The 26643-nt window shown below is 43.1% G+C and overlaps 1 protein-coding gene across 1 annotated transcript in view; it reads right to left on the reverse strand.

Annotated features, from left to right (window-relative positions):
- Positions 1-26643, reverse strand: part of LOC132419757 (protein FAM169BP-like) — a 64723-nt gene that overhangs the window by 2462 nt on the left and 35618 nt on the right. The window contains 2 exon segments of the mRNA XM_060003643.1: positions 4349-4480; positions 8337-8519. Of these exon segments, the coding sequence (XP_059859626.1) occupies positions 4349-4480; positions 8337-8519 (315 nt within the window).

Raw genomic sequence — 26643 nt, forward strand, 5'->3', positions numbered from 1 at the left:
AAGAGAGTGGGGTGAGCAAATGGGGTGACTCCCAAGGGACTGGACAGTCAAAAGATTAATAATATAATGGGGACACTTCCAAAAGCAAGGAACCCCACGACCCAGTTCTATCCTTTTGACCTTCACCCTGACACCTGCTACATGCCCCCCAAGGACAGGAAAACCTTCCAGGTATTGGGAGAGTGGTTCTATTCAAGCATTTCTGAGCTGGAATTTTGATCTATTCTCCCAACTATTCAGGCATTAAATGCAGTCAGATCTCCCATTCTATTCCTTGGCCCCCCTCTTTGCTCACTGGAATTCTTACTCACAAGAGAGACCATAATCACACATGTTAATTCAGCCTCTCTCCCCGCTCCTACCAAATCAGTACCAACTTGGAAGGGGGTGACTTTCTTATCCTACTGTGCACCTCCCCACACCCCAAAATCCATATGTAGAGGTGTGGTGAGGGGTTCAGATCCTTTAAGAAAAAAATATGCAGTTTTCCATTTGAGCTGAAAATACAAATGAAACACATGAAAATACAAATGAAACACATTTTTCGAATAAAGAATATTACTTGTTACCTATATAAGTAAATGTTTAAAGTTTATTTCCAGACTCTATAAATGAGGAAAATTTGGTTTGGCAAAATTGAATCATAAGCATCTAAAAATGCCAGCCCTCTTTAGCCTTCTCTGATATGTAAGATTTTATATAATACAGTAGTAGCTGCCCATGTACTTTCCTTCACAAAAACCATAAGCTCATAAATGAGCTCAGATATTTCTCAGCCAGCCTCATTGACTACTGTATCCGGATCACCTGGACACTTCCCAGTGCTGAGAAATGCTCTGTTAACAGTAATCAACTGAATGAGTGAGTGAATGAATGAATGAGAGAATGAAGTAGATAATCCATTATCAACTTTCTTCCTTTCCTGATGTGTGAAACTTTGGTGTCATGTGTTATGGATGGAAGTATGTTAATAGCTATCAAACTTTCCCTTGTACTTTATTCCTAAGCAATGAAGGTGCAATACTTTTTTTTAAATTAATGATAATTTGGACTCACGAGGATGAGAATCTGAGAAGCAGTCACACAGGTAGGTCAAAGGCAGATGCCTATGATTTACCATCCGATGCTGCAGCAGATAACAGTGGCCACTAGAGGGAGCCACACAACCTTTCAAAGAGCAGCATTAGACCAAAAAGCCCATCCAGCGTGGTGGTTCTGTTCTCTGCCCTTCCCAGCCTGGCTCACCCCCATATGCTTGCTCTTGCTACTGCTCTGTGTAATGCCTGACTCTCCAGAACAAGCTGAAACAAGTTAGAGCTGCAGTCTGCTAAGCATCAGGCTTTTAGAAAAATGACCCCACTTCCTCAGCTCAAATATTTCACATCTCTTTATGTACATTCCCTCCAGCTTTAAAAATTAAATACAAACAGAAGAAAAGTATTTTCCCCATGGATGACAGCTGAATCTATTAAAACTTCACCTGGAAAGAAAGCAAAAATATAACCTAAAAATGAAAAAAAAATTCTTTTTTAATCTGTGTGCAATTACTTCCTGCCTCCAGCAACTTTTTCCGTTAACAACAACAACAAAAAAATCGACTGTTGACGTATTCAATTTCATCCCCCCCCCCCCCCCCCCCCCCGCCCAGTAAAGAAACTTAGGCATGTGCAAGCTAATGGGGAAGTCACATCGGACAGAATTCTGACCCTATTGGTCAAGTTTCAAAGGCTTCATATGTAACTGAGTATAGGAAGAAAAAAGTTTCCCACAAACTCCTTCTCTCAAAAGGTCTGAATAACCCTGTAAATATTTTCAGGGCCTTTATAAGCCACAGATGTTATCAACACTCAGGACCGTGCAAACTCTAAAATCCCCAGTCCACAAATGACACTGCTTCAAAAACAGATTTTAAAACATTTGAAAGGAGAAGTTAATTTCCCGCTGAAATGTTGTGGAATGTTGTAATATGTCCACACCTTAGTTAGAATGTGAAAAGCAACGGGCCCCACCGGGCTTCTGGCTTATACTTCTATTTCTGTGGCCCATGAAATTGTAGGAAACCTCCTAAATAATAGTCAGAAATAAAGGGACAAAAGATAGAATTTGAAAAACAGAACAATTCAAGAAAGCAACTCTAAGAATAACTGATTAAAACTAAAATTAAAATAAGTGGCCTCGTGACATTTCCAAGGACGAGAAGATTCCAGAATCTGCATTGTTTGGTGATGGGTGGGAAAACCCAGTGGGCTAACATTTGCTGATTTCCGTGAGGAGAGAATCAGACCAAAAACAGAGAAACTGCTGAGCATCTGGGCTAATCTGTGATCGCATCTGTGGCCCCCACTAGCCGGCCGGCCTGGAAAAAACCTGAATGTCAGCGTCGACTGACAAAATTGTTACAAAATGAAGCTGGTTGGCGGAAAACCTTCACGAGTGAATTAAAATCCTGACTGCTGGCCCTGGGGGGATACAGGAGGTGTGGGTGAAACTGGGAACTAGCCATGATTTACACAGGGAGTGAAAAGACCACAACTTAGAATTTTTCAAAAAATTATAGTCTCGGTAATCTAATTATATCCCTAATTATAACGATGACCCTTCTTCCTTCAAGGGACTCAAGCATGCTTCTGGAACCTTCTCTGTGAAAGTCCCCTCATTTGCCGTTTTAAGGAGAGAGTTGGTGCATCTCAGAGTGAGTTAAAGTGACAGGGCTGGCATCTGAATTCTAGCTCATTTCCTCTGACCAGACCACACCAACTCTCTCAGCTCTTGAAATAACCCCCAGTGGAATTCTCCTCAGAGGAAGCCATCTCCCCAATTATGCAAAAACGTCCTCCCCTGCAAACCCCCTCCAGCCCATGCAATTTCCACATGATTTCCACATTCTGATGGGCAAACCATTTTGTTTTCCATTTCCAGCCAAGGAAGTGCAACATCCAAGCCACAAAGGCCAGGAGGCATGGGGGCTGCAGGCTCCTTTGTGAAGCCCAGTGAGAAACTCACACGGCTGGTCGGCCAAGGGCCTGGGACCCTGGCTGGCTTCCCATCATTTCCAACTTTCTACGCCACAGGGCAAGTCACTTAACTGCCTCATTAGGATCACAGTCACAGCCCTGCCACAGCCTCCTTCCCAGGTGCCCGGTCACCCCATTAATATCTGTAAAGACCCATTAAGCCTCCTAGCGGAAAGGCACCAGAGGAGCAAAACCTATCACCATCATCATCAATAAACTCCCAGGCACTCTCCCCTGTCGCCACCTCAGGGGAATCAGTCACCATGGGAAGAGAAAGCCTGGCACCTCAGCCTGCCCATGCATCCCCCTAATGAGCTGCCTGCAGCCTCGGAAGTGGCACTCGACCCTGAAGGTACCTCAGCCATGCTTTCATCGTGGCCGGTGAATCTAAAGAGACGCTCCCTCACCCCCATCTCCCCTGCAGCCCTGCCCCCAGCTGCACCTCCAGCTGCAGCTGAGGCCATCCTCCCCTACCTGGGAGAGGTGGAGGGAACGCGGACAGAAAGCAGCCTGGAGACCTAAAGACAATGTGTGTCTGCCACCCTGTTTGCCCCTCCGGCCCTCAGACCCACCACCTGGGCACAGACACCATCCATCAAAAACCCGCCACAGGGCTTCCCTGGTGGCGCAGTGGTTGAGAGTCCGCCTGCCGATGCAGGGGACATGGGTTCGTGCCCCGGTCTGGGAAGATCCCACGTGCCGCGGAGCAGCTAGGCCCGTGAGCCATGGCCGCTGAGCCTGCGCGTCCGGAGCCTGTGCTCCGCAACGGGAGAGGCCACAACAGTGAGAGGCCCGCCTACCGAAAAAAAAAAAAAAAAAAAAAACTCGCCACAAACTCGCTGAAGACGGCCTGTGTGTCTGTAACAGGGCTGCCTCACACCCACGTGAACCCTCCCCGGAGGAGAAGGGACAGAGCTCGCTCTTCCAGCAAACCCTCGTGTGTCTTAGAATTTTTACCAGATGCACACATTGCCTACGGGAAACAATGCTTTCCAGGGACCTTCTGCTAGACAGAGGCAATTAATCCTCTTGCATGTTTCAATGACCCTTTCCGACTGGAAACAGGGAACCCTTAGTCCCAGGCAGTCTCTGATTTGGCTAAAGTGGGGGAGATCTATTTGAGCAAGAGGGTCTGGAAGGTGTGGTTCGTTCAGGATGGGAGGTGGAGGAAGGCCAGGATGCCACCTCCCGGGTTTCACCCCCTCCTCTATTCCTGCACCAGCAACAAACAGAACGTCTGCGCAGCCTGACTCGATCCGCACCAGTGAATCTGTGCTTCCGTTACCGACACTGGAAAAAACCAGACCAAAGGGCATGCTTTCACCCCGACTCACAATCTGGACGCCTTGCCTGTTGAAGCTGAACCTTCAGCCAGATGTTGACTCGCTGGCCCCAGGCTCCTGGGGGCTCCGCCTCCCACAGGCGCCCCCGCTCCTCTGGATGCGCCGCCAGGAACTTCCTACAGACTGAGGGGAAGTTGCACACAGGAGTCAGGGAGGCCCACGCAGCCCTGGTGCACACACGCCGTCCCTCGTCTGCGTCCCCAGGCACGGCCACTTCCGTCCTTCCTGCAGCCTGGCCCGGCTCACCCCCAGCTCTCTGCTCTGCCGCTGGCCCACGCCAACCCCCACCACCCCGCCCGCCATCCTCCTCACCTGCCTCCCACTTTCATCCATCTCATTAAGCCTGCTCAGGCGGCCACAACAAAACACCACACACCCAGGGCCTTAAACAATAGACATTTATTGCCTCGCAGCTCTGGAGGCTGGAAGTCTGAGATCGAGGTGTTGGCAGGCTTGCCTTCTCCTGAGACCTCTCTCCTCAGCTTGGAGATGGTACCTTCTTACTGTGTCTTCACACCGTCTTCCTTCCGTACCCATCTGTGTCCTAGTCTCCTCCTCTTACTGGGACGTCCTCTTACCAGTCCTATGGGATCAGGGCCCACCCTTATGACCTCATCTAACCTCACACTCAGTTACCTCCTTATAGACCCCATCTCCACATACAGTCCCCTTGGGGGTTAGAATTTGGGGGGGATCCAATTCAGCCCATAACGGCACCCCACTCGGTCCTCTCCACAGGCACTGTCCTTCCTCTTTCTGAGCTTCCACAGCCCTCTTCTCCCAGGGAGCCTTCCAGCTCATCCACAGACACCTTGACTCCAGAACCCCCTCAAGGTTGTAGACTTTTATGTTCACAGCATTTCCACGTGGCAGGGCCCCGAATCCAGCCGAATGGGAAGCTGCTCCTGGTAGTGCAGGTGCTGGGGGCTCCATCAGGCCCAGGGCAAGAGCACAGATGGAGACCCACAGAGCATGATGCTAAGTACTCAAAAGGCGTAAGCCAAGCTAGCCGAGTGCTAGAGAGAATGTTCTGCTCTCCTGTCTTGACAAATATAACTTCTTAACAGCAGGAAAAGCCAGTTTCAAATTTAGAATTCTTAGACTCCTTGGAGTTTTGCACCTGAATGTGGCGATGCCAAGAGAGCTGGCCCCCAGCTGGCAGCCCACCCCCTCCTCCCATCCCAGCTCCCAGCCCACGGCAAGGGGCCTGTGCATGCAAATATGGACACCACGCCCACGCTCCACCTACACCCCACCAGCAGCTGTCCCAGGGCCTAAGGATGTGCAAATTGGTGGCATCCTCTGCTCTTGGGGGCACAGATCCAGGACAGAGTCCACTTGGGCCCTTGGCAGCCCCTGACAGGAACCCTGGGGTTCTGGTAGCCTGACCTGCTTTAGGAGTGGCCTGCACCCAGGCGAGAACATCCTCTTGGACCCGCAGATTCCTCATCCCGTGGAGAGAGGCGCAGCTTCAACAGGGTGCTAAAGCGTGGGGCCCTGGGCGGGAGGCCCTCCGGGCCATTCCAAGGGCAGGACTGTACTGGATAAAAGGCGGTCAGTGAAGCCTGGAGCAGCCACACCCGGCCCAGCCTTGAGCCTCCAGCTGCTGCTTTGTCCTGCTTTGTCCACACTCTCCCTGCTCACGCATGAGCCCAGGCACAATCAGGGTGACGTAGAAGCTCAAGGCCCCAGCACCCTTGGCTGGGCCACTGAGACCCCAAGTGTGATTCAGAATCAGTACCTTCAGATCTTCTTTCTCTACCAGGTGGAGATACAGGCCCCTGCGAGGGTCTCTGCAGTGCTGGCCTGGGGGTGGCCCCCGCCCTTTGGAGCCTGCTCCTCCCCAGGGGAGACCTAGGTGGCTGCCCTGGGGGCCAACACACTCAAACAAAGTCTCAGAGCTGAAATGAGGGGAGGGATAGACAGCAGGTGGGCATGGACAGAGAACCAGTGCCGGAGTTCCAGAACTTTCCAAGACCTCCAAGTGAGCAAACCAGTGCAGCAAGCCTCCAATATTCTTTGCACAAATTCAGGATCTTCAGAGTTTCGTGAGAGATGGAGAGTTTGAAAATACAAAGAAATGACCAAACCCACTTGAGGAAAATATGTTTTCACCTGGTTTTCTTATGACTTCCGAGCAACAGAAGTTTCCTTGCCTTTCGCAGCTTTTCTCTCCTATCTGTTGTTCTCACGCCATAAGGACACTGGAAACTCAATAGTAAGGGTCCAAAAGTATCTGTTTGACAAGAAGTGAGGCAGGGCCCAGTGTGGGGTGGATGTGCTTCATGGGGGACCGTGGATCCTGGGAGATGCTCCCCAGTATCTCCCACCCTTGCTGATTTGGAGTGAAACATTTAGGATAAGGGCTTTCTGAATTTCCTCTGGCAAATACATATTAAGATTTCTTTTCCAGAACCTGGAGAAGGATTGTGGTAGTTCATGTTATACATCAACTTGAGTGGGCCAGGGGTATCCAGACATTTTGTCATACATTATTCTGGGTGTGTCTGTGAGGGTGTTTTTGGATGAGATTCACATTTTTAATTAATTATTTATTTATTTATGGCTGCGTTGGGTCTTCGTTGCTGTGTGAGGGCTTTCTCTAGTTGTGGCGAGCAGGGGCTACTCTTCATTGCGGTGAGCGGGCTTCTCATTGTGGTGGCTTCTCTTTTTTGCAGAGCATGGGCTCTAGGAGTGCAGGCTTCAGCAGTTGTGGCACATGGGCTCAGTAGTTGTGGCACGTGGGCTTAGCAGTTGTGGCTCATGGGCTCTAGAGCATAGGCTCAGTAGTTGTGGCACATGGGCTTAACTGCTCTGCAGCATGTGGAATCTTCCCAGACCAGGGGTTAAACCCATGTCCCCTGCATTGGCAGGCAGATTCTTAACCACTGCGCCACCAGGGAAGTCCCGGGATTCACATTTGAATCTTAGACGGAGTAAAGCAGATTGCCCTCCCCATTGTGGGTGGACCTCAGCCAATCAGTTGAGGGCCTGACTACAAAACAAAAAGTCTGACCCTCCCACAAGTGAGAGGAACTCCTCCTGCCTGACTGACTGAGCTGGGACATTGGTCTTTTCCTATCTTTGGACTTGAACTGAAACACTGGCTTTTCTTGGTTCTCAAGCCTATTGGCATTTGGACTGGAACCACACCATCAGTCCTCCTGAGCTTCCAGCATGCTGACTGTAATCTTAGGATATCTCAATCTCCACGTTGTCTGAGCCAATTTCTTATAATAAATCTCCCCTCTCCCCCTTCCCCTCCCCTCCCCCCTCCCCCTCCCCCCTCCCCCCCTCCCCTCCCCTCCCCTCCCTTTCTCTCTCTCTCTCTCTCTCTCTCCCTCTCTCCCTCTCTCCCTCTCTCCCTCTCTCCCTCTCTCCCTCTCTCCCTCTCTCCCTCTCTCCCTCTCTCCCTCTCTCCCTCTCTCCCTCTCTCTCTCTATATATATATATCCTACCGGTTCTGTTTCTCTGGAGAAGCCTGACTAATACATGGACTCAGTAGGACAAGAGCAGATGTGGGGAGCCATCTTCTGTAGTAAGAGCTACACAGGTGCCCAGGGCTCAGTGCATTTGGAGCTTGCCTTCCCTCAGCTCCTGGTCCCCCTGGGGCTCCGAGTTGGAAAGGCAAAGTGATGACTAGCATCTTCCCGTGCAAGAGCAAAGGCCCTCTGAGGCCCAGCAACAACCAGCAGCACAGTGGGTTCCCTGGATTCTGCTTCTCTCTGACGCTGTGTTGATTTGGTTCTTATTATTTCTAAATCCAATTCTTCTCAGGGACTGGGAAAGGTTTGCCCCTTGTGATCAAGCTTAAAGTCTCAGTGCTGAAGCAACAGGAGATTTCTTAGAGGAAAGAGACAACTCACAGGTGTGTCATGGTGCCAGCGGCTCTGAGGGACCTCCCACCCCAGAATCATCTGGAACACATATGAGTTACCCATCCCCGTTACCCAAGCACTCCTCCCGATGCAGTGATTACCTTGGTACATGGCAGGGGAGATGGGCCAGCTGATGCCCAGGGCCTCGTCCTCTCGGAACGTCTGGCAGAAGTCCCTCAGCATGGCCAGGCCCAGGCCCTGGCGGCGATGGCTCCTCCGGACAAACACGGTGTCTAAGACAGGCAGCAGGTAGCACACACCCGTGCCATCACCACACAGGCTGCCTGAGGGGAAAGCAAGAGACACGTGCTGTCCCCTGGGCTGGACTAGCCTGCCAGGACCCGGCGGGACTCCCACTTGCCAGGTCACTGGTACCATCCGGAAGCAGTGCAGCCTCTCACAAACTAAACCACTACAGACCAAACAGCAGATCACCCTAAACCACCAGCTCTCCAGCTTACTGGGCAGCCCACACATTGTCAATTACTGTGAGCAAGGCCACTAGGCTATTGCCCTGGAATGAAATGCAAACCCAGTGACTGAGCAGAGCGAGGCCGTCGCGCACCCATACTCCTCACACCCCTCCCTCACTGTGCACAGTTCAGAGACCCCCAAAACGAAGGAGGAACATCTGGGCAACATCAAAGTTCTCCGTGATGTGGGCTTGGAGACCCAGCCAACGCATCTCCATGGCATGGACTTGTTCAGAGTTCACCATGGCCAATTATGGCAAAGCACGCCTGACCCAAACAGACTAAGTCCTGTTTCCCATAGAACATCAATGACCCTGCTATTGCAGAGCAAGAGAGGCTACAGCTGGCACCTCTCCCACTTTTCTACCCTGAATTTAACTTTACTGCAAGCAGCACTAACAGCAGCAAAGTTGCTGCTTCTGCAACAGGAACCTACCCTTGCAGTCAGTCACCTCTGTTGTCATCCTAGCTAGAAATGCCACACACACCCAACTATATCACCTTCCTCACTTCCCAGCTGCACAGTTGCCTGTGCTCTAGATGCACTGGAATCCAGGAAAAGAAATATGTCGCATAGTCAGCTCCTATTGGAAGAGGTGGTATTTGTGTCTGCAAAGATTCAAAGGTGAGTAATTTCCCAAACAAACAAAAAAATGATTCTGAGTCTAATTAGCCAGGCTGAATTGCAGAGCTACATGCTACTGTAGTGAACTGTTTGAAAAATGGCCATAGTTATTCCCTGTCCTATATCCACACACCTTTGCATGTGATTTTGAAGGTCCTCCCATCAAGATATGGGGTCTACTTCCTCTCCCCTTCAATCTTGCTGGCCTGGTGACTCACTTTGAGCAACAGAATGAAGCTGGCAAGAGCACACCAGTTCCGAGCCTAGGCCTCTCGGGGTCCAGGGCCCCTCCATTCTTTCACAGATCCCTATCACTCACCACAAGAACAAACCCAGGCTAGCCTGCCACCAGGAGAGAAACATGGCCCAGGCACCCTCGTGGTCCCAGCCAACATCTAGCTGGTCTTAAGAAACAGGTGGGCAGGTGACCACAGACGCATAGGCCAGCCCAGCCTAGAGCAGAAAACCACCCAGCTGAGCCTCAGCAAAATCGCCAACCAAAAGAATGGTGAGTTAAATAAATAGTTGGTTTTGTGCCCAATATGAATGTATAAATAAATAATCTGTGACCAACGAGCAACCCCAATTCACTTGAGATGGTAATTGTAAAGAATTTGGAATTTACCCTAAATGTGCCTGAAATAACAGCACCAACTGGGTTGCAATTATATAACTTCCAATTTTATAGACAACAAGAACAATGGTCCCCAAACAGTGAAGTCCTTCAAAGCTAAGAATGTTTAAAATTAAATAAAAATACAATTGCACTCACAACAGCATTAAAAAGTAAATACTCAGGAATATATTTAACAAAAGAAGCATAAGCCTTAAATACTGAAAAGCACAAAACATAGTTGAGGGAAATTAAAGAAGATCTAAATAAATGAAGAGAAATTCCATGTTCATGGATTGGATCAGGGTCCCCAACCTCCAAGCCACAGACCAGTACCGGTCCATGGCCTGTTAGGAACCAGGCCACACAGCAGGAGTTGAGCAGCGGGCGAGCGAGCGAAGCTTCATCTGTATTTACAGCCGCTCCCCAACACTCGTATTACCGCCAGAGTTCCACCTCCTGTCAGATCAGTGGCGGCATTAGATTCTCACAGGAGCACTAACCCTACTGTGTACTGTGCATGAGAGGATGTAGGTTGCACCCTCCTTATGAGAATCTAATGCCTGATGATCTGAGGTGGAGCTGAGGCAGTGATGCTAGCACTGGGGAGCGGCTGCAAATACAGATTATCGTTAGCAGAGAGGTTTGACTGCACAGAGATCATAATAAATCAATTGCTCGCAGAATCATATCAAAACCCTATCAGTGAGTGGCAAGTGACAATTAAGCTGCATCTTACATAATAGACCGGACATAAGCAACACACTTCAGGTGTCACTGTCTCCCATCACCCCCAGATGGGACCATCTAGTTGCAGGAAAACAAGCTCAGGGCTCCCACGGATTCTGCATTATGGTGAGTTGTATAATTATTTCATTATATATTAAAATGTAATATTAATAGAAATAAAGTGCACAACAAATGTAATGCGCTTGAATCACCCCAAAACCATACCCCACCACGGAAAAACTGTCTTCCACGAAACCAGTCCCTGGTGCCAAAAAGGTTGGGGACTGCTGGATTGGATGACTCAATACTGTTAAGTTGCCAATTCTTCCCAAACTGACCTGTAAGCTTAACAACAGTCCTATCAAAATCCCAGCAGGCTCTTTTGTGGAAATTGACAAGCTGAGAGTAAAATTCATGTGAAATGCAAAGTCTCTAGGATAAAAAAAACAGAAAAAAAAAAGAAGAAAAACAAAGTTGGAGGTTTTATATGAACCAATTTCAAAGCTTCTTATAAAATCAAGGTAATCAGACAGTGTGATAATGGTGCAACAGTGGGCATATAGATCAATGGAGCAGAAGTGAGAGTCCAGAAGTAAACTCTTACACTCCGAATTTCTACAAAATGCCATGGTAACTCAGTGGGGGAAAAGACAGACTTTTCAACAAACTGTGGTGGAATGATTGGACATCCATAAGCCAAAAATTAATTAATTAATTAAAAATGAACAAATTAATGAATGAAGCTGCAACAGAACAGAGCCCAGAATGAGACCCACACAAACACAGTCAACTTATCTCTGACAAAGGAGCAAAGCAAAGTGAATAGAGGAAGGACAGTCTTTTCAACAAGTGATGCTGGGACAGTTGGACATCCACATGCAAAACCATGAATCTAGACACAGACCTTAAACCCTTCACAAAACATAGCTCAAAATGGATCACAGACACAAATGTACAATGCAAAACTGCAGAACTAGAAGATAACATAGGAGAAAATCTAGATGACCTTGGGTTTGGCAATAAACTTGTACATACAGCATCAAAGGCATGATCCATGAAAGAAAAAATTGAGAGTTGAATTTCATTAAAATCAAATTTTTCTGCTCTGTGAAGAACACTGTCAAGAGAATGAGAAGCCACAAACTGGGGGAAAAATATATTCAAAAGACATATCTGATAAAGAACTATTATCCAAAATATACAAAGAGCTCATAAAACTCAACAATAAAAAAACAAACAACTTGATTAAAAAGTGGGCCAAAGACCTTAATAGACACCTCACCAAAGAAGCTGTACAGATGACAAGTAACATAAGAAGATGTGCCACATCATATATCATCAGGGAAATAAAAATTTTTAAAAAGTGAGATACTACCATACACCTATTAGAATGGCCAAAATCCAGAACACTGAAAACACCAAAGTGCTGTTGAAGATGTGGAGCAAAAGGAACTCTCTTTCATTGTTGGTGGGAATGCAAAATGGTACAGCCACTCTGGATGACAGCTTAGTGGTTTCTTTTCTTTTTTTTTTTTTTTTTTAATTTTTGGCTGCATGGAGTCTTCATTGCTGCATGCAGGCTTTCTCTAGTTGTGGCGAGCGGGGGCTACTCTTTGTTGTGGTGCACGGGGCTTCTCATTGCAGTGGCTTCTCTTGTTGTGGAGCATGGGCTCTAGGCGCACGGGCTTCAGCAGTTGTGGCACACAGGCTAAGAAGTTGTGGCTCACAGGCTCTAGAGAGCAGGCTCAGTAGTTGTGGTGCATGGGCTTAGCTGCTCCACAGCATGTGGTATCTTCCCCAACCAGGGATCGAACTCGTGTCCCCTGAATTGGCATTCTTAACCACTGCGCCACCAGGGAAGTCCCAGCTTGGTGGTTTCTTACAGAACTAAACCTACTCTTACCATAGGATCCGGCAATTGTGCTCATTTATATTTACCTGAAGGAGTTGAAAACTTATGTCTACTCAAAAACCGGCACACAAATGTTTGTAATGCCTATATTCATAATTACCAAAACTTGGAAGCAACCAATATATGCTTCAATGGGAGAGTGGATAAATAAATTATGGAACATCCAGATAATGGAATACTAGTCAGTGTTAAAAGGAAATGAGCTATCGTGCCATAAAAGGATATAGAGAAACCTTACAGCACATTACTAAGTAAAAGAAGCCAATCCACAAAGGCTACATAGCATACAATTACAATTCTATCTTCTGGAAAAGGCAAAACTACGAAGGCAGTAAAAATATTAGTGGTTGCCAAGGGGTAGGGGAGAGCAAGGGATGAATAGGTGGAACACAGGATTTTTAGGGCAGTGAAGCTACTCTGTATGATGGTACAACGATAGAACATGTCTTTATACATTTGTCGAAACCCACAAAACATACAACACAAAGAATGAACCCTAATGTAAACTATGGACTTTAGTTAATAATAATGTATTCTTATGGACTGAATTGTGTCTCCCCAAACCCTCAGTACATCAGAATGTGTCTGTATTTAGAGACAGGGCCTTTAAGAGGTGATGAACTCAAAATGAGGTCTTTAGATGGGCTCTAATCCAATCCAGTTGGTGTCCTTATAAGAAGAGGAAATTTGGACACACAGAGGGACACCAAGAATGCACACAACACACAGGAAAACCGTGAGAGGACACACTGAGCAGACGGCCAAACTTGCCTACACCCTGACCTTGGAATTCCAGCCTCCAGAACCGTGTGAAAATTAATTTCTGTTGTTTAAGCCACCCAATGTGTGGTGCTCTGTTACGGGAGCCCTAGTCAACTAATACATGCATCAATATTGGTTTATGAATTATAATAAATGTACCACACTAATGCAATATATTAATAATAGAGGAAACTGTGTGTGTGGAGGGGGATGAGAACTCTCTGCACTTTCTGCTCAATTTTTCTATAAACCTAAAACTGCTGTAAAAGGTAAAATCTGCTAATTTTTTAATGTATAAGATATTTTTAAAAATGAAGCTGGACCCTTACTTCACATCATTTAAAAAATTAATTCAAGATGTATCTAGACATAAATATAAGAGTTAAAACTGTAAAGCTTTTAGAAGAAAACACAGAAGGAAATCTTCACAACCTTGGGTTAGGCAAAGAGTTCTTAGCTTTGACATCAATGGACACAACCAACTGGTAAATCTGACTTCATCAAAATTAACTTGGTACTTCAAAAGACACCACAAAAAAAAATAAAAAGACAAGCCACAGACTGTAAGAAAATGTTGCAAATCACATTCCTGATAAAAGACATATCCAGACTATATAAAGAACTCTTATAATTCAACAAAAAGAAAACCAACAACCAATTAAAAACGGACAGATGATCTGAACAGACATTTCTTCAAAGAAGACACACAAATGGTTAATAATCAGTGAAAAGATACTCAACACCATTAGTCATCTAAAAATGCAAATTAAAACCACAATGAAATGCCACTTTTGACCTACTAAATGGCTATAATCAAAAAGACAAGCGCTGACAAGATGCGGAGAAATTGGAACCCTCATATATTGCTGCTGGGAATACATAATGGTACAGAAACTTTGTCAAATAATTTGGCAGTTTCTTGAGAAGTTAAAACATATGCTAACCAAAGACCCACCAGTTCTGCTCCTAGGAACCCACTTAAGAGAAGCAAAAACATGTCCATACAAAGACATGTATGCAAGCATTTATACCAGCACTATTCATAACAGCCAAAAACTGGAAACCATACTGGTAAATGCATAAACAAAATGTGGTACAGTCATACCATGGAACATTACTCAGCAATAAAAAGGAATAAAATACTAATATATGCTGTAATTTGGATGAACCTCAAAAACACCAAGCTGAGTGAAAGAAGCCAGACACAGAAGACCACATACTGTATCTTTCCATTTATATGAAACATCCAGGAAAGGCAAATTGATGGAGACAGAGAGCAGAGCAGTCGTTCTCTAGAGCTGAGATGGAAAGAGACTGACACCAAAAAAAGGCAACTTTTTGGGGTGATGGAAATATCTAAAATCTGGATTGTGGTGCTGGTCATACAACTCTCTAAATTTGCTGAAAAACAAGTCACTGAATGGTACACTTAAAATTGGCAACTTTTATGGGATGTAAAATTATACTTCAAAAAAACTGATTTGAAAAGATACAATGAATTGTATTAAATTGTATTAGAAAGATACAATTAAATAAGGAAAGGGAAAAATAATAACTTTATAGTATAGAAAGGGGGTAGACACCCCCTTGAGTGATCAGGGTGAATATCACCAGTAGTAACGTTGGCATCTTGTACCCCACACCTGATATGACCACGTGAGGAGAAGCATGCTTCACTGTGCCCCAAACCCATAACCTTGGTAAATAATGAGATAATATCATACAAATCTAAATTAACGGACATTCCATAAATCTCCTGACCAGTACTCCTCAAAAGTGTCTAGGTCATGAAAGACAAGGAAAACCAAGAAATGGTCCCAAATTGGTAGGGGAGGCTAAGAAGACCTGAAGATTAAAGACAACAAAGACTCCTGATCAGATCCTACAAGAGAAGGACACTGCTGGAAGATCAGCCAGTGTTAGTTTCTCAGTTTTGACCACTGTGCCATGGTTATGTACGATGCTAACATTAGGGCAAGGTGAGTGAGGGTATAACAGGAACTCTCTGTCCTATCTTTGCAACTCTTCTGTAAAACTAAAATTATTTCAAAATAAAAGTATGGGGTGGGGCAGAGGAACACTGCACCAGCCCTTCCTAAAGGCTCATCATACTTTCAAGTTGGTCAAATAAAACCCATCTCAATTCACAAAGCAACAAATTGGCCTCTTAATAAGAATATTAATGAACTGTAATAAGAATATTGCAGCCTGATTGTGAACGGGGCTGAGAGAGTAAGCTGGTTGCACACAAATGGACTCCCCATTCATAATCAGAACATAAAATCCTAGGAAACCTTCCCACATACAATAGCACAGAACAGTTGGTAGGAACCCTAGCCATGATCTCATCCACTCTACCCATTTTATAGACATGGCAGCTGACAGGGGCAAGAAAGGTTAAAAACATAGGACTTGGCTCCTTTTTGTCAGTAACAGCTGCCCAACTGGCTTTCATCAGCTCATGGGGAGTGTTGATACCACAGCAAAGAAGTTAAAGGGAAGGAGACAAAAAGGATAGAAATGAATTAAAACAAAAACAAAGATACAACATAAAGTATTTTTTTTTAAATTCAAGAGTTGCTAAAGCCAGAAAGAAGACAATTCATAAAGCACATTAGGAATTAAAATAGATATATCACTATAGATGTGGCAGAAATTTAAAAGGTAAGAGAATACTGTAAATAACTGTAGGCCAATAGATTTGAACAGATGAAAAGGCCAAATTCCTAAGATAATACAACCCACCAAAACTGACTCACAGAAAAACAGAAAAACTAAACTATCCTATGACCATGGAAATCTGAACGCAGTAGTTTAAATCCCTCCCACACTGAACACGCCAGGTCAGGTGACTTTAGAGATAAGTTCTGCCAACTTTCCCAGGAAAGCCTTCCAGAGCACAGAAAAAGAGACATTAGTCCATGACTCAGCCTATGAGCACAGTGTAACCTTTTCAGAGAAAAAGATAAAAAGCAAATGAAGATCAGATAATTAAGCAAATAACAGTAGTTCCTGAACATAAGACAAAAAACTTAAACCAACAGTAGCAAACCGAACCCAACAAAGTTACTCCACTGGTAACTGGTTTCTCTGCTCATGCCCCAGGCTGTTCTGGGGGAGATACAAATGATCAATAAGGTATCCAGGGTGAAACTACCACCCCCAGGCATGAACTAACACCACACAGAGGGCTTTTCCATCAACAGCCTGGGAGGACCTGAAGAAGGAAGATCTGTGAGGATAAGATGAAGCCCACCAAAGAGTAAAGGAGGGGGCACCAGCAGGCTATCCCCCTAACAATACGTACCCCAACAGATCAAAGACAAAGAGGAAGACAGTTACTCTAGGAAGAGAGGAATATATTCTTAGGACACCTAAGACAGACGGTGCACCATAGGGCAGTGATAGCAGCAGACAGCCAGGAAGTAGCGGAATAAACAGTATCTGCTTCAAAAAGATTTGTCAGAAGGAAGACGACATAAGAGACAAGTGGCAAGACAAATGCCATAGTGTATTTCCACTGCCCGGATGTCTTGACACTCAAGACCCGGGCACCAGGAAAGTTAAGGTGTGGGTCCACAGAACTCAAAAGAGCCAAGCGCCCGGCCAAAGCTCTCTTCACACTTCCTTTTGCAAAGCTGCATTTGTGTTGGCTGTGAGCACCTGTCCGGGTTTGTACTGCTAATGCCCAAAGGCAATACGCTGACAGTAGCTGCTGCAGACACTTGGCTCTGTGGAGCATTTTAAGTATAATTGCTCTAAAAATCCAAATGCAGGCCAAATAGTCACAGTTGCTAGTCCAAGAGATTAAGTGCAAACTATAAAGATATTTGGGATACTCTTAAACCTGGGAAACTCAAAACAGTAGTAGCTAAAAGTGTTAACTTTTGCTAACCATTGACACTATCTTTTCATGACAATCATACTGCATGTCTGTCATGAGCCCGCTTCACAAGGTTAGAGCCACACTCCCTGGGCACCTGGGGCAGCTGAGCATCTATTGACAATACCACTAAATGGTCTGGATGTTCCCAAATTCTCCCCACCGAGGAGCATTACTAACATCAATTTGGATAAAATCTTTTTTTTTTAATATGAGACATTTAAACTGTATTCTCTAGAACAGGGGCTGGCAAACTATTTCTGTAAGGGTCAGGTAGAAAATACTTTAGGCTTTGGGGACAACCACTCACCCCTGCAGTTGTAGAGCAAAATCAGCCATGAACAACACGAATGCGCGAAACTGTGTTTCAATAAAATTTTATTTACAAAAACGGACGATAGGCAGAATTTGGTCTATGGGCCATAGCTGCCAACACCTGCTCCAGAAAAACATCACTTTTGGGGGCTTCCCTGGTGGCGCAGTGGTTGAGAGTCCGCCTGCCGATGCAGAGGACATGGGTTCGTGCCCCAGTCTAGGAAGATCCCACATGCCGCGGAGCAGCTGGGCCCGTGAGCCATGGCCGCTGAGCCTGCGCGTCCGGAGCCTGTGCTCCGCAACGGGAGACGCCGCGACAGTGAGAGGCCCGTGTACCGCAAAAAAAAAAAAAAATCACTTTTAACAAGCAAGACTAAGTGTTCAGAATCCTATTTGTATAATAATCATCTTTTCTCAAAAACAACTGAAAATAATGCATTAACATGAACCACCCCAAAACAAGATATACTGGGAGATAAGCTTTAGTTATATTGTTTCCTCTTTGAAAAGTATCATTTCTTTCTATATGTTTGATTATTATAACAGGAATTTATTTATAAGGTGCCATAAAATTAGATTCATTTTTAAAATATTGAAGAAAAACTTATTTGCTTAAAGGAAATAACCTTGGCCAAGTTGGATTTATCCCGGGTGGTTTAACATAAGAAAATTTGTACCAGTAATTCATCTCATTTGTCAATTACAGTAGAAAGAACTGCTTCAGTTTAATATAACACTGGACTCTGCACATTATCCAGTTCATATGACACAGAACATAGAAAAAAATTTTTTAAGCAAAAGAAACTACCACTGAAAATGCATGCCTTAGGTGAGTGGGTCTCAAACTCTAGAATGAAACATGAGAATCACCTGGAGGGCTTGTTAAAACATAAATTGTTGGGCCCCATTCCAGTGCCGGTGTCTGGTGCCGGGGGTCTGGGGCACAGCCCAAGAACTCCTGTGGCCCAGGACAGAGAAGCAGCACAGAGTGTGCTGCTGGAACATTCTATCCATTAGGCATTATGCAGCAACGAAGGGCTGCCTGATGGTCCTGACTGGAGATGTTCCAGCCCAGGCTGAGACTTCATCAACTGGATCCTCCCACGGATGATTATGGGGTGTCTGCTCAGCCACGATATTTCTTTAAAACTGCCCCTACCACAGCCCCAGTTAAAGAGCTGAGGCTAGGTGGCCATATCGGAAGCACGAAAGCCTGCCCACCAAGGTGGACCCATGATCCACAAGAACTCAATCTGCAGGCCAGCTGGATCAACCTGATTCTTTCAAGAGGTTTTGAATGAAGTGAAACTGGCACTATAATAGGTCTCAGCCCTTCAGGGCAGTACAGGTAGAGCTGGGTGGGCATCATGGCAAACTACAGTCAAGGTTATGAGGAAACAGGAAACATAAGTGAGCAAAGGAAGATGACTTGCAAAGATGAGAATGGAGCAGCAGCTGGGTACCCATCCCAGCACAGGAAGCCAGTCTGCATCCCATGAACTTCCCCTGCACCCTTCCAATACCCCATCTTGCAAGCCCTTCGCTTCCACACAACAGCAACCCCTTTCTCATCGGACAGCAGAGCTGGTACCTGAACCTACACCACACTCCCATTACTCCACTTTTGCTGCTTATGTCTCCACTAAAGTCCAGAACATGGCATGAAGGCCCCCTGCTTGAGGGGACAACAGGGTAGGAGTGGCCTGTGACATGGAGTATCAGGGGGAGGGGAGAGCAGAAGGCCCTGGTGACCAGCAGGGCAGCTGAGGCCACTTCAAGGCATCACAGCCATCTCACAGGTCACACGCTTGTCTAGATGGCAAGTCACTTAATTGAAGACTTTTAAGTGCCATTCCTGTTTTTACGATTTGCATGAGTGTTGGGCTTTCAGGAATCTGAGACACAAAGCTGTTCGTCATCTATTTTTATACAAAAGCAAAATACTTACTAGCCCTGCCTTAAATCGGCCGACCCTCCACTTACCAGTCCAGTGTTTTTTTCCTTGAATGCTGTCTTGTGGACTAATGGTTTGAGGGCAAAAGTAAAGTAAAATCCCACTAATTTTGGTTATCTAGGGAGAATTTCAGCACAAAATAATGAAATGACTAAAGTGTCAATATTTTGTAAGAAAGGCAATTATGCAACTATCAAATGAAGGGAGAAACTCAAACTGGCCCATTAACAAATGTTCCCAAAGAGAGGTCTACCTGAAAAGATCTCATTCATTCTATACCAAGGCACCCACTTGTTTCAAAACTGAATGTTCTCCTCACACTAAAGAGGCACAAACTACTGACAGACACAATGATTTGGGTGAGTCACAAAAGCATCATGAAAAAGTGAAACAAGTCAGTCTCACAAGGCTACATACGGTCTGATTCCACTACGTGACATTCCAGAAAAGATAACACTACAGTGATAGAGAACAGATCAGTGGTTGCCAGGGGTTACGGGTGGGGGGCTAAGGGGTGGAAAAGATTAGAACAAGAAAGAGTTTTAGAGGGGGGTGGAGAACTATCCTGTATTTTAATTATGGTTGTGATTATAAAATTCACAGAACTGAAAAGCCAAAAAAGAGATCAATTTTACTGTCCGACAATTTTTTTAATAATACTTAAAGACACACACATATAAAAATGAATGTGCTTAGGAACAATGTATACTCTTAAAAAGGTGCAACCTGCCCCCCGTGATCCAGTTTATGCAATGAATCTGCATATTTTCTTTTCGTCACAGAATGAAATTATAAGCTGCAGCCTAGCTGAAACCAAATTAACAGATATTCAGAATCATGTGGATCTAAGCTAATGAAGAGAAATTGTACTGCTGCAAAGTTGGAAAGCATGCCATGTGCTACGCCCATAACCTAGGTATCAACACAACACTACATGAAGCTGTGACAAGCACCAAGGACAGGGCCACGACTGAAGAAACACCATTAACTGTTCTGAACTTTTGAACTATTAACTCCTCCTATAGTCAATTAAACCACAAGTATTTGCCAGTGATTTTTTTTCACAAATCATATGTTTAAAATAATAAAACATTGTAAATAATATCTGTTCACTATCTAAATTATTTTTTGGTTAATTTATCAGCATGTTGCTAATATCAACCATTTTTTAATTCATCAGAGCAAATCCCTCTCTCTACTTATAGAAAGGGATGGGAAAGCAAGGAATAAAATTCTATGATTCATCCCTGGACAGAGTCCCCATCAGATGATGATGGTAAATTAAGTGGTCATGCAGAGTCTCATATATAATAACTATTTTAGAAACAAATTTTAAAAAATTACTCACAGATACCATAAGGCATTCAAAAGCACATAGAAACCAGAAGAAATTTTAATTTCAGAAAATTGCAAATGAAATAGGTTAAAACCTGTGAGTTTGCAGCTTACTGGCCACAGGGTATAACTCAACCCCCAAGGCTACAGAAAATATTGGTGGGAAACGCTGCAGCCTTACCAGCTAAAGGCATCAAAGATCAAATTTTAGGACTAGGAAAGTAGTTGGAAATTTAAAGGCTCAGTAGCAACATGGAAACCACAGAATGAATGAAACCTTAATTCAGAGCAACTGCCCAAATCTCTGGCTCATAAATAATCTACACATGAGTGAAGGAGAATCCAGAGGACTCAACCAAAAGAAGTCAGAAACCAGAGAGATATCCACCCTTGAAAGATGGAACTACACATGATCAGATCTGTGACTCTGTTGCTTTTCTTAACCAAGTACATTCCTCAACTTGGGCAGCTCAACTGGCAGAAAGCTGAAACCAAATGGGTTTGACGGGTAAGGGTAAGAGCCCAAAACCAGCAGACGCAAGGAAACCACAGGGATCAGCAACGTCCATACCCAAATCTTTGTCTGGCCATCAACTTTGCAGGCACAGGGAAGACCTCTACAGAGCCAGGCTACAGAAGCAGCCATGAGACATCATACTAACACGTGTCAGCAGTTACATAGCAAAGGAGACAGAGTTTGTGATTTGAATCCAGGCAAGCTAAATACCTCCCAGATCAAAAATCCTCAAAAACACACATAAAAAGTCAGAGTTGCTGCAACATATCTGCAACATCTAGCCTTCAACCAACACAGGCAAAGAAACAGGAAACTGTGACACACACTCAGGAAAAAAAAAACAAAAACAGATATAGTCAATATAACTGATTTTATCTTTTTCTTTTTTCTTTAGATTTATTTTTTATTGAGGTAACATTGGTTTATAACATTATATACATTTCACATGTACAATATATTTATACTTTTGAATACCCTACACTGTGCTCATCACCAAAAATTTAGTTTTGTCACCATACAGTTGATCCCCTTTACCCATTTCACCCTCCCCCTTCCACTCCCTCCCCTGTGGTAACCACTACTCTGTTCTCCATATCTAGGTGCTTGTTTTATTAGGTTTGGTTTGTTCATTTATTTGGGGGTTTTGTTTGTTTGTTTTTATATTTCACATATGAGAAATCACGCAGTACTTGTCTTTCTCCATCTGACTTATTTCATTTAGCATAATGCCCTCAAGTTCTATCCTACCCATGTTGTCAGAAACAGCAAGTTTTCATCTTTTTATGGCTGCATAGTATTCCATGGTGTATGTATGCCACATCTTCTTCATCCATTCATCTGCTGATGGGTATTTAAGTTGTTTCCATGTCTTGGCTGTTGTAAATAATGCTGTGATGAACATATATCTTTTTGAATTAGTGTTTTCATATTCTTTAGAAACTCAGATGTAGGATAGCTGGATCATATAATAGTTCTATTCTTAATTTTTTGAGGAATCTCCATACTGTTTTCCATAGTGGCTGCACCAGTTTACATTCCTACCAACAGTGTATGGGACCATACAAAAGTTCCCTTTTCTCCACATCCTCACCAACACTTGTTATTTCTTGCTTTTTTGATAACAGCTATTCCAACAGGCATGAGGTGATATCTCACTGTGGTTCTGATTTGCATTTCCCCAATAATTAGTGATGTCAAACATCTTTTCATATGCCTGTTGGCCATCTGTATGTCTTCTCTGGGAAAATGTCTATTCAGATCCTCTGCTCATTTTTTTTAATCAAGTTGTTTATTTTTCTGTTGTTGATTTGTATGAGTTCTTTAAATATTTTATATATTAACATTTTATAAGATGTACATTTACAAATATCTTCTTCCATTTGGTAGTTTATCTTTTCATTTTGTTGATGGTCTCCTTTGTTGCATGGAAGCTTTTAAGTTTGATGTAGTTTATTTTTGCTTTTGTTTCCTTTGCCTGAGGAGACAGATCCAGAAGGATATTGCTAAGACCAATGTCAAAGAGTATACTGCCTATGTTTCCTTCTAGGAGTTTTATGGTTTCAGATCTTTCATTCAAGTCTTTAATCCATTTTGACCTGATTTTTGTGTATGTTGTGAGATAGTGTCTAGTTTCATTTGTTTGCATGTGGCTGTCCAGATTCCTCAACACCATTTATTGGAGAGACTATCCTTTCCCTATTGTATGTTCTTTGCTCCTTTGTTGTAAGTTAATAGTTCGTATATGTGTGAGTTTATGTCTGGGTTCTCAATTCCATTCCATTGATCTATGTATGCTTTTCTGCAAATACCATGCTGTTTTAATTGCTATAGCTTTGTAAAAGAGTGTGAAATTAGGGAGTGTGATACCTCTAGCTTTGCCCTTTTTCTCAGCATTGCTTTGGCTATTTGAAGTCTTTTATGGTTCCACATAAATTCTAGAATTTCTTTGCTTAATTTCTATGAAAAATATCCTTGGTATTTTGATAGGGATTGCATTAAATCTGTAGATTACTTTAGGTAATATGGATGTTTTAACAATTTTAATTCTTCCAATCCATGAGCACAGAATATCTTTCCATTTATTTTTGTCTTCTTCCATTTCAGGTTTTCCACCTCCTTGTTAAATTTATTCCTAGGTATTTGATTTCTTTTGTTGCAATTGTAAATGGTATTGTTTTCTTAATTTCTCTTTCTGCTAGCTCATCGTTAGCATATAGAAACATAACACATTTTTGTATGTTGATTTTATACCTTGCAACTTCACTGTATTTGCTTGTTATTGCTAATAGTTCTTTGGTAGAGTCTTTAAGCTTTCCTATATATAAAATCATATCATCTGCAAATAGTTTTACTTCTTCGTTTCTAATTTGGATGCCTTTTATTTCTTGCCTAATTGCCCTGGTTAGGACTTCCAATATTATATTAAATAAGAGTGGCAAGAGTCAGTACCCTTATCTTGTTCCTGATTTTAGAGGGAGAGCTTTCAGTTTTTCATGACTGAGTATGATGTTAGCTGTGGGTTTATTACATATGGCCTTTATTATGTTGAAGTATGTCCCTTCTACCACTTTATTAAGAATTTTTATCGTAAGTGGGCATTTAATTTTGTCAACTGCTTTTTCTAGATCTACTGAGATAATCATATGTTTTTTATCCTTCATTTTGTTTATGTGCTGTATCATGCTGACTGACTTGTATATGTTGAACCATCCTTGCATCTCTGGAATAAATCCCACTTCATCATGGTGTATGAACCTTTTAATGTATTGTTGGATTTTGTCTGCTAATATTTTGTTGAGAATTTTTACAACTATGTTTATCAGAGATATTGAACTATGTTCATCATAGACATCATCACTGTGTGTGTGTGTGTGTGTGTGTGTGTGTGTGTGTGTGTGCTGTCTTTGTCTGATTTTTGTATCAGGATGATGCTGTCCTCGCAAAACAAGTTAGGAAGCACTCCCTTCTATTACATTTTTTGGAAGAGTTTGGGAAGGACAGGCATTAAAGCTTTGAATATTTGGTAGTATTCACCTGTGAAGCTGTCTGGTTCTGAACCTCTGTTTTGTGGGGAGCTTCTTGACTACTGTTTCAATCTCTGTACTAGTGATCAGTCTAGTCAGATTTTCTGTTTCTTCATGATTCAGTCTTGGACAGTTGTATGATTCTAAGAAGGTGTCCATTTCTTCTAAGTTGTCCAATTTGTTGAATATAGCTTTTCATAATATTCTCTTGTAATCCTTGGTATTTCTGTGGTATCCGTTGTTATTTCTCCTCTTCTGACTTTATTATTTCTTTCCTCCTACTGACGTTGGGCTTTGTTTGTTCTTCTTTTTCTAGTTCCTTTCAGTGTAAGTTTAAATTGTTCGAGATTTTTCTTGTATCTTGAGGTAGGCCTCTTTTGCTATAAACTTCCCTCTTAGTACCACTTTTGCTGCATCCTATAAATTTTGGTATGTCATCTTTTCATCTTAATTTATCTTCAGGTAATTTTTTATTTCTCCTTTGATTTCTTCATCAACCCAATAGCTGTTCAGTAGCACTTTGTTCAGTCTTCATATATCTGTGATTTTTTCCATATTTCTTCTTGTAGTTGGTTTCTAGTTTCATACCATTGTGATCAGAAAAGATGCTTGATGTGATTTCAATCTTCTTAAATTTACTGAGACTTGTTTTGTGTCTCAACACATGGCCTACCCTTGAGAAAGTTCCATGTGCACTTGAGAAGACTGTGTATTCCACTGCATTTGGATGGAATGTTCTGTACAAATCTATCCAATACATCTGGTCTAATGTTTCATTTATCACCTCAGTTTCCTTGTTGATTATTTTGTCTGGACGATCTATCCATTAATGTAAGTGGGGTGTTAAAGTCCCCTACTATTATTATGTTGCTGTCAATTTCTCCCTTTAGGTCTGTTAATAATTGTTTTATATATTTTGGTGCTCCTATGTTAAATGCATATATATATGCATTATATATACATATATATATATATATATATATATTAATCACTTAGTTTCCTTGATAAATTGTCCCCTTTATTATTATATACTGTCCATTTTTGTCTCTTGTTACCTTTTTGGGCTTTAAGTCCATTTTGTCTGTTGAGTATGGCTACACCCACTCTCTTTTGACTGGCATTTGCTTGGAGTGTTATCTTCCATCCCTTCACTTTTAACATATGCTTGTCTTTAGAGCTGAGGTGAGCCTCCTGTAATGTATGGTTGTTTCTTGTTTTTTAATCCATCCAGCCACTCTGTGTCTTTTCATTGGTGAATTCACTCCATTTACATTTAGGGTAATTATTGGTAAATGAGAACTTACTACTGCCATTTTATCTTTTGTTTTCTGGTTTCTCTATATCACTGTTGTTGCTTTGTTCTTGTGTTTCAGCCTGCCATCTTGGTTTGGTAGTTTTCTATGATTTTTTTCAGTTTCCTCCTTTTTTATGTTTATTGTCTCTGCTCTAGATTTATGTTTTGTGGTTACCATGAGGTTTGTATAAAACTCCTCATAGATAGAATAGTCCTTTTTCTGCTGATCACATCTTATCTTCATTTACCTATAGGGTTTCTGACCTTTTCCCCTTCCCCTTCTGCATTTTTGTTGTCTCAAATTATCCCTTTTCACGTTGTGAGTTTGTTGCCAAATTGAAGTAGCTATAATAATTTTTTCTGATTTTCCCCCTTTAACCTTTATGCTATAATAAAATGTTTAATACCTATTCTGATAAAGAGTTACAATTTTCTGATTCTATGTATCACCTTACTCAAAGTTTTGTGTCCTTTTACCTTCTTGTTTCTGGTACAAGAGCTCCTTTCAACATTTCTTGTAAGGCACATCTAGTGTTGATGAACTCCCTCAGTTTTTAGTTACCTGGGGAAGTCTTTATTCCTCCTTTATATCTGAGTGATAATACTGCTGGATAAAGTATTCTTGGGTGACAGTTTTTATCTTTCAGTATCTTAAGGATGTCATTCTACTCCCTCCTGGCCTGTCAACTTTCTGCTAAGAAATCTTCTGATAGCCTCTGTGGGTTCCCTTGTAGGTTACCATCCTTTTTTTTCCCTGGCTGCCTTTAAAAATTCTTTCTTTGTCATTGACTTTTGACAATTTTAATATGATGTGTCTTTAAGAAGGTCTTTTTGCATTGAGGCAATTAGGTGTTCTCTTAGCTTCATGGACGTGTATATCAAGTTTCTTCTGCAGGTTTGAGAATTTCTCAGCTATGATTTCTTTAAATAATCTCTCTGCTCCTTTTTCCCACTCTTCTCCTTCTGGGATACC

This window comes from Delphinus delphis, chromosome 2, assembly GCF_949987515.2.
Source record: "Delphinus delphis chromosome 2, mDelDel1.2, whole genome shotgun sequence".
Classification (NCBI taxonomy): Eukaryota; Metazoa; Chordata; class Mammalia; order Artiodactyla; family Delphinidae; genus Delphinus; species Delphinus delphis.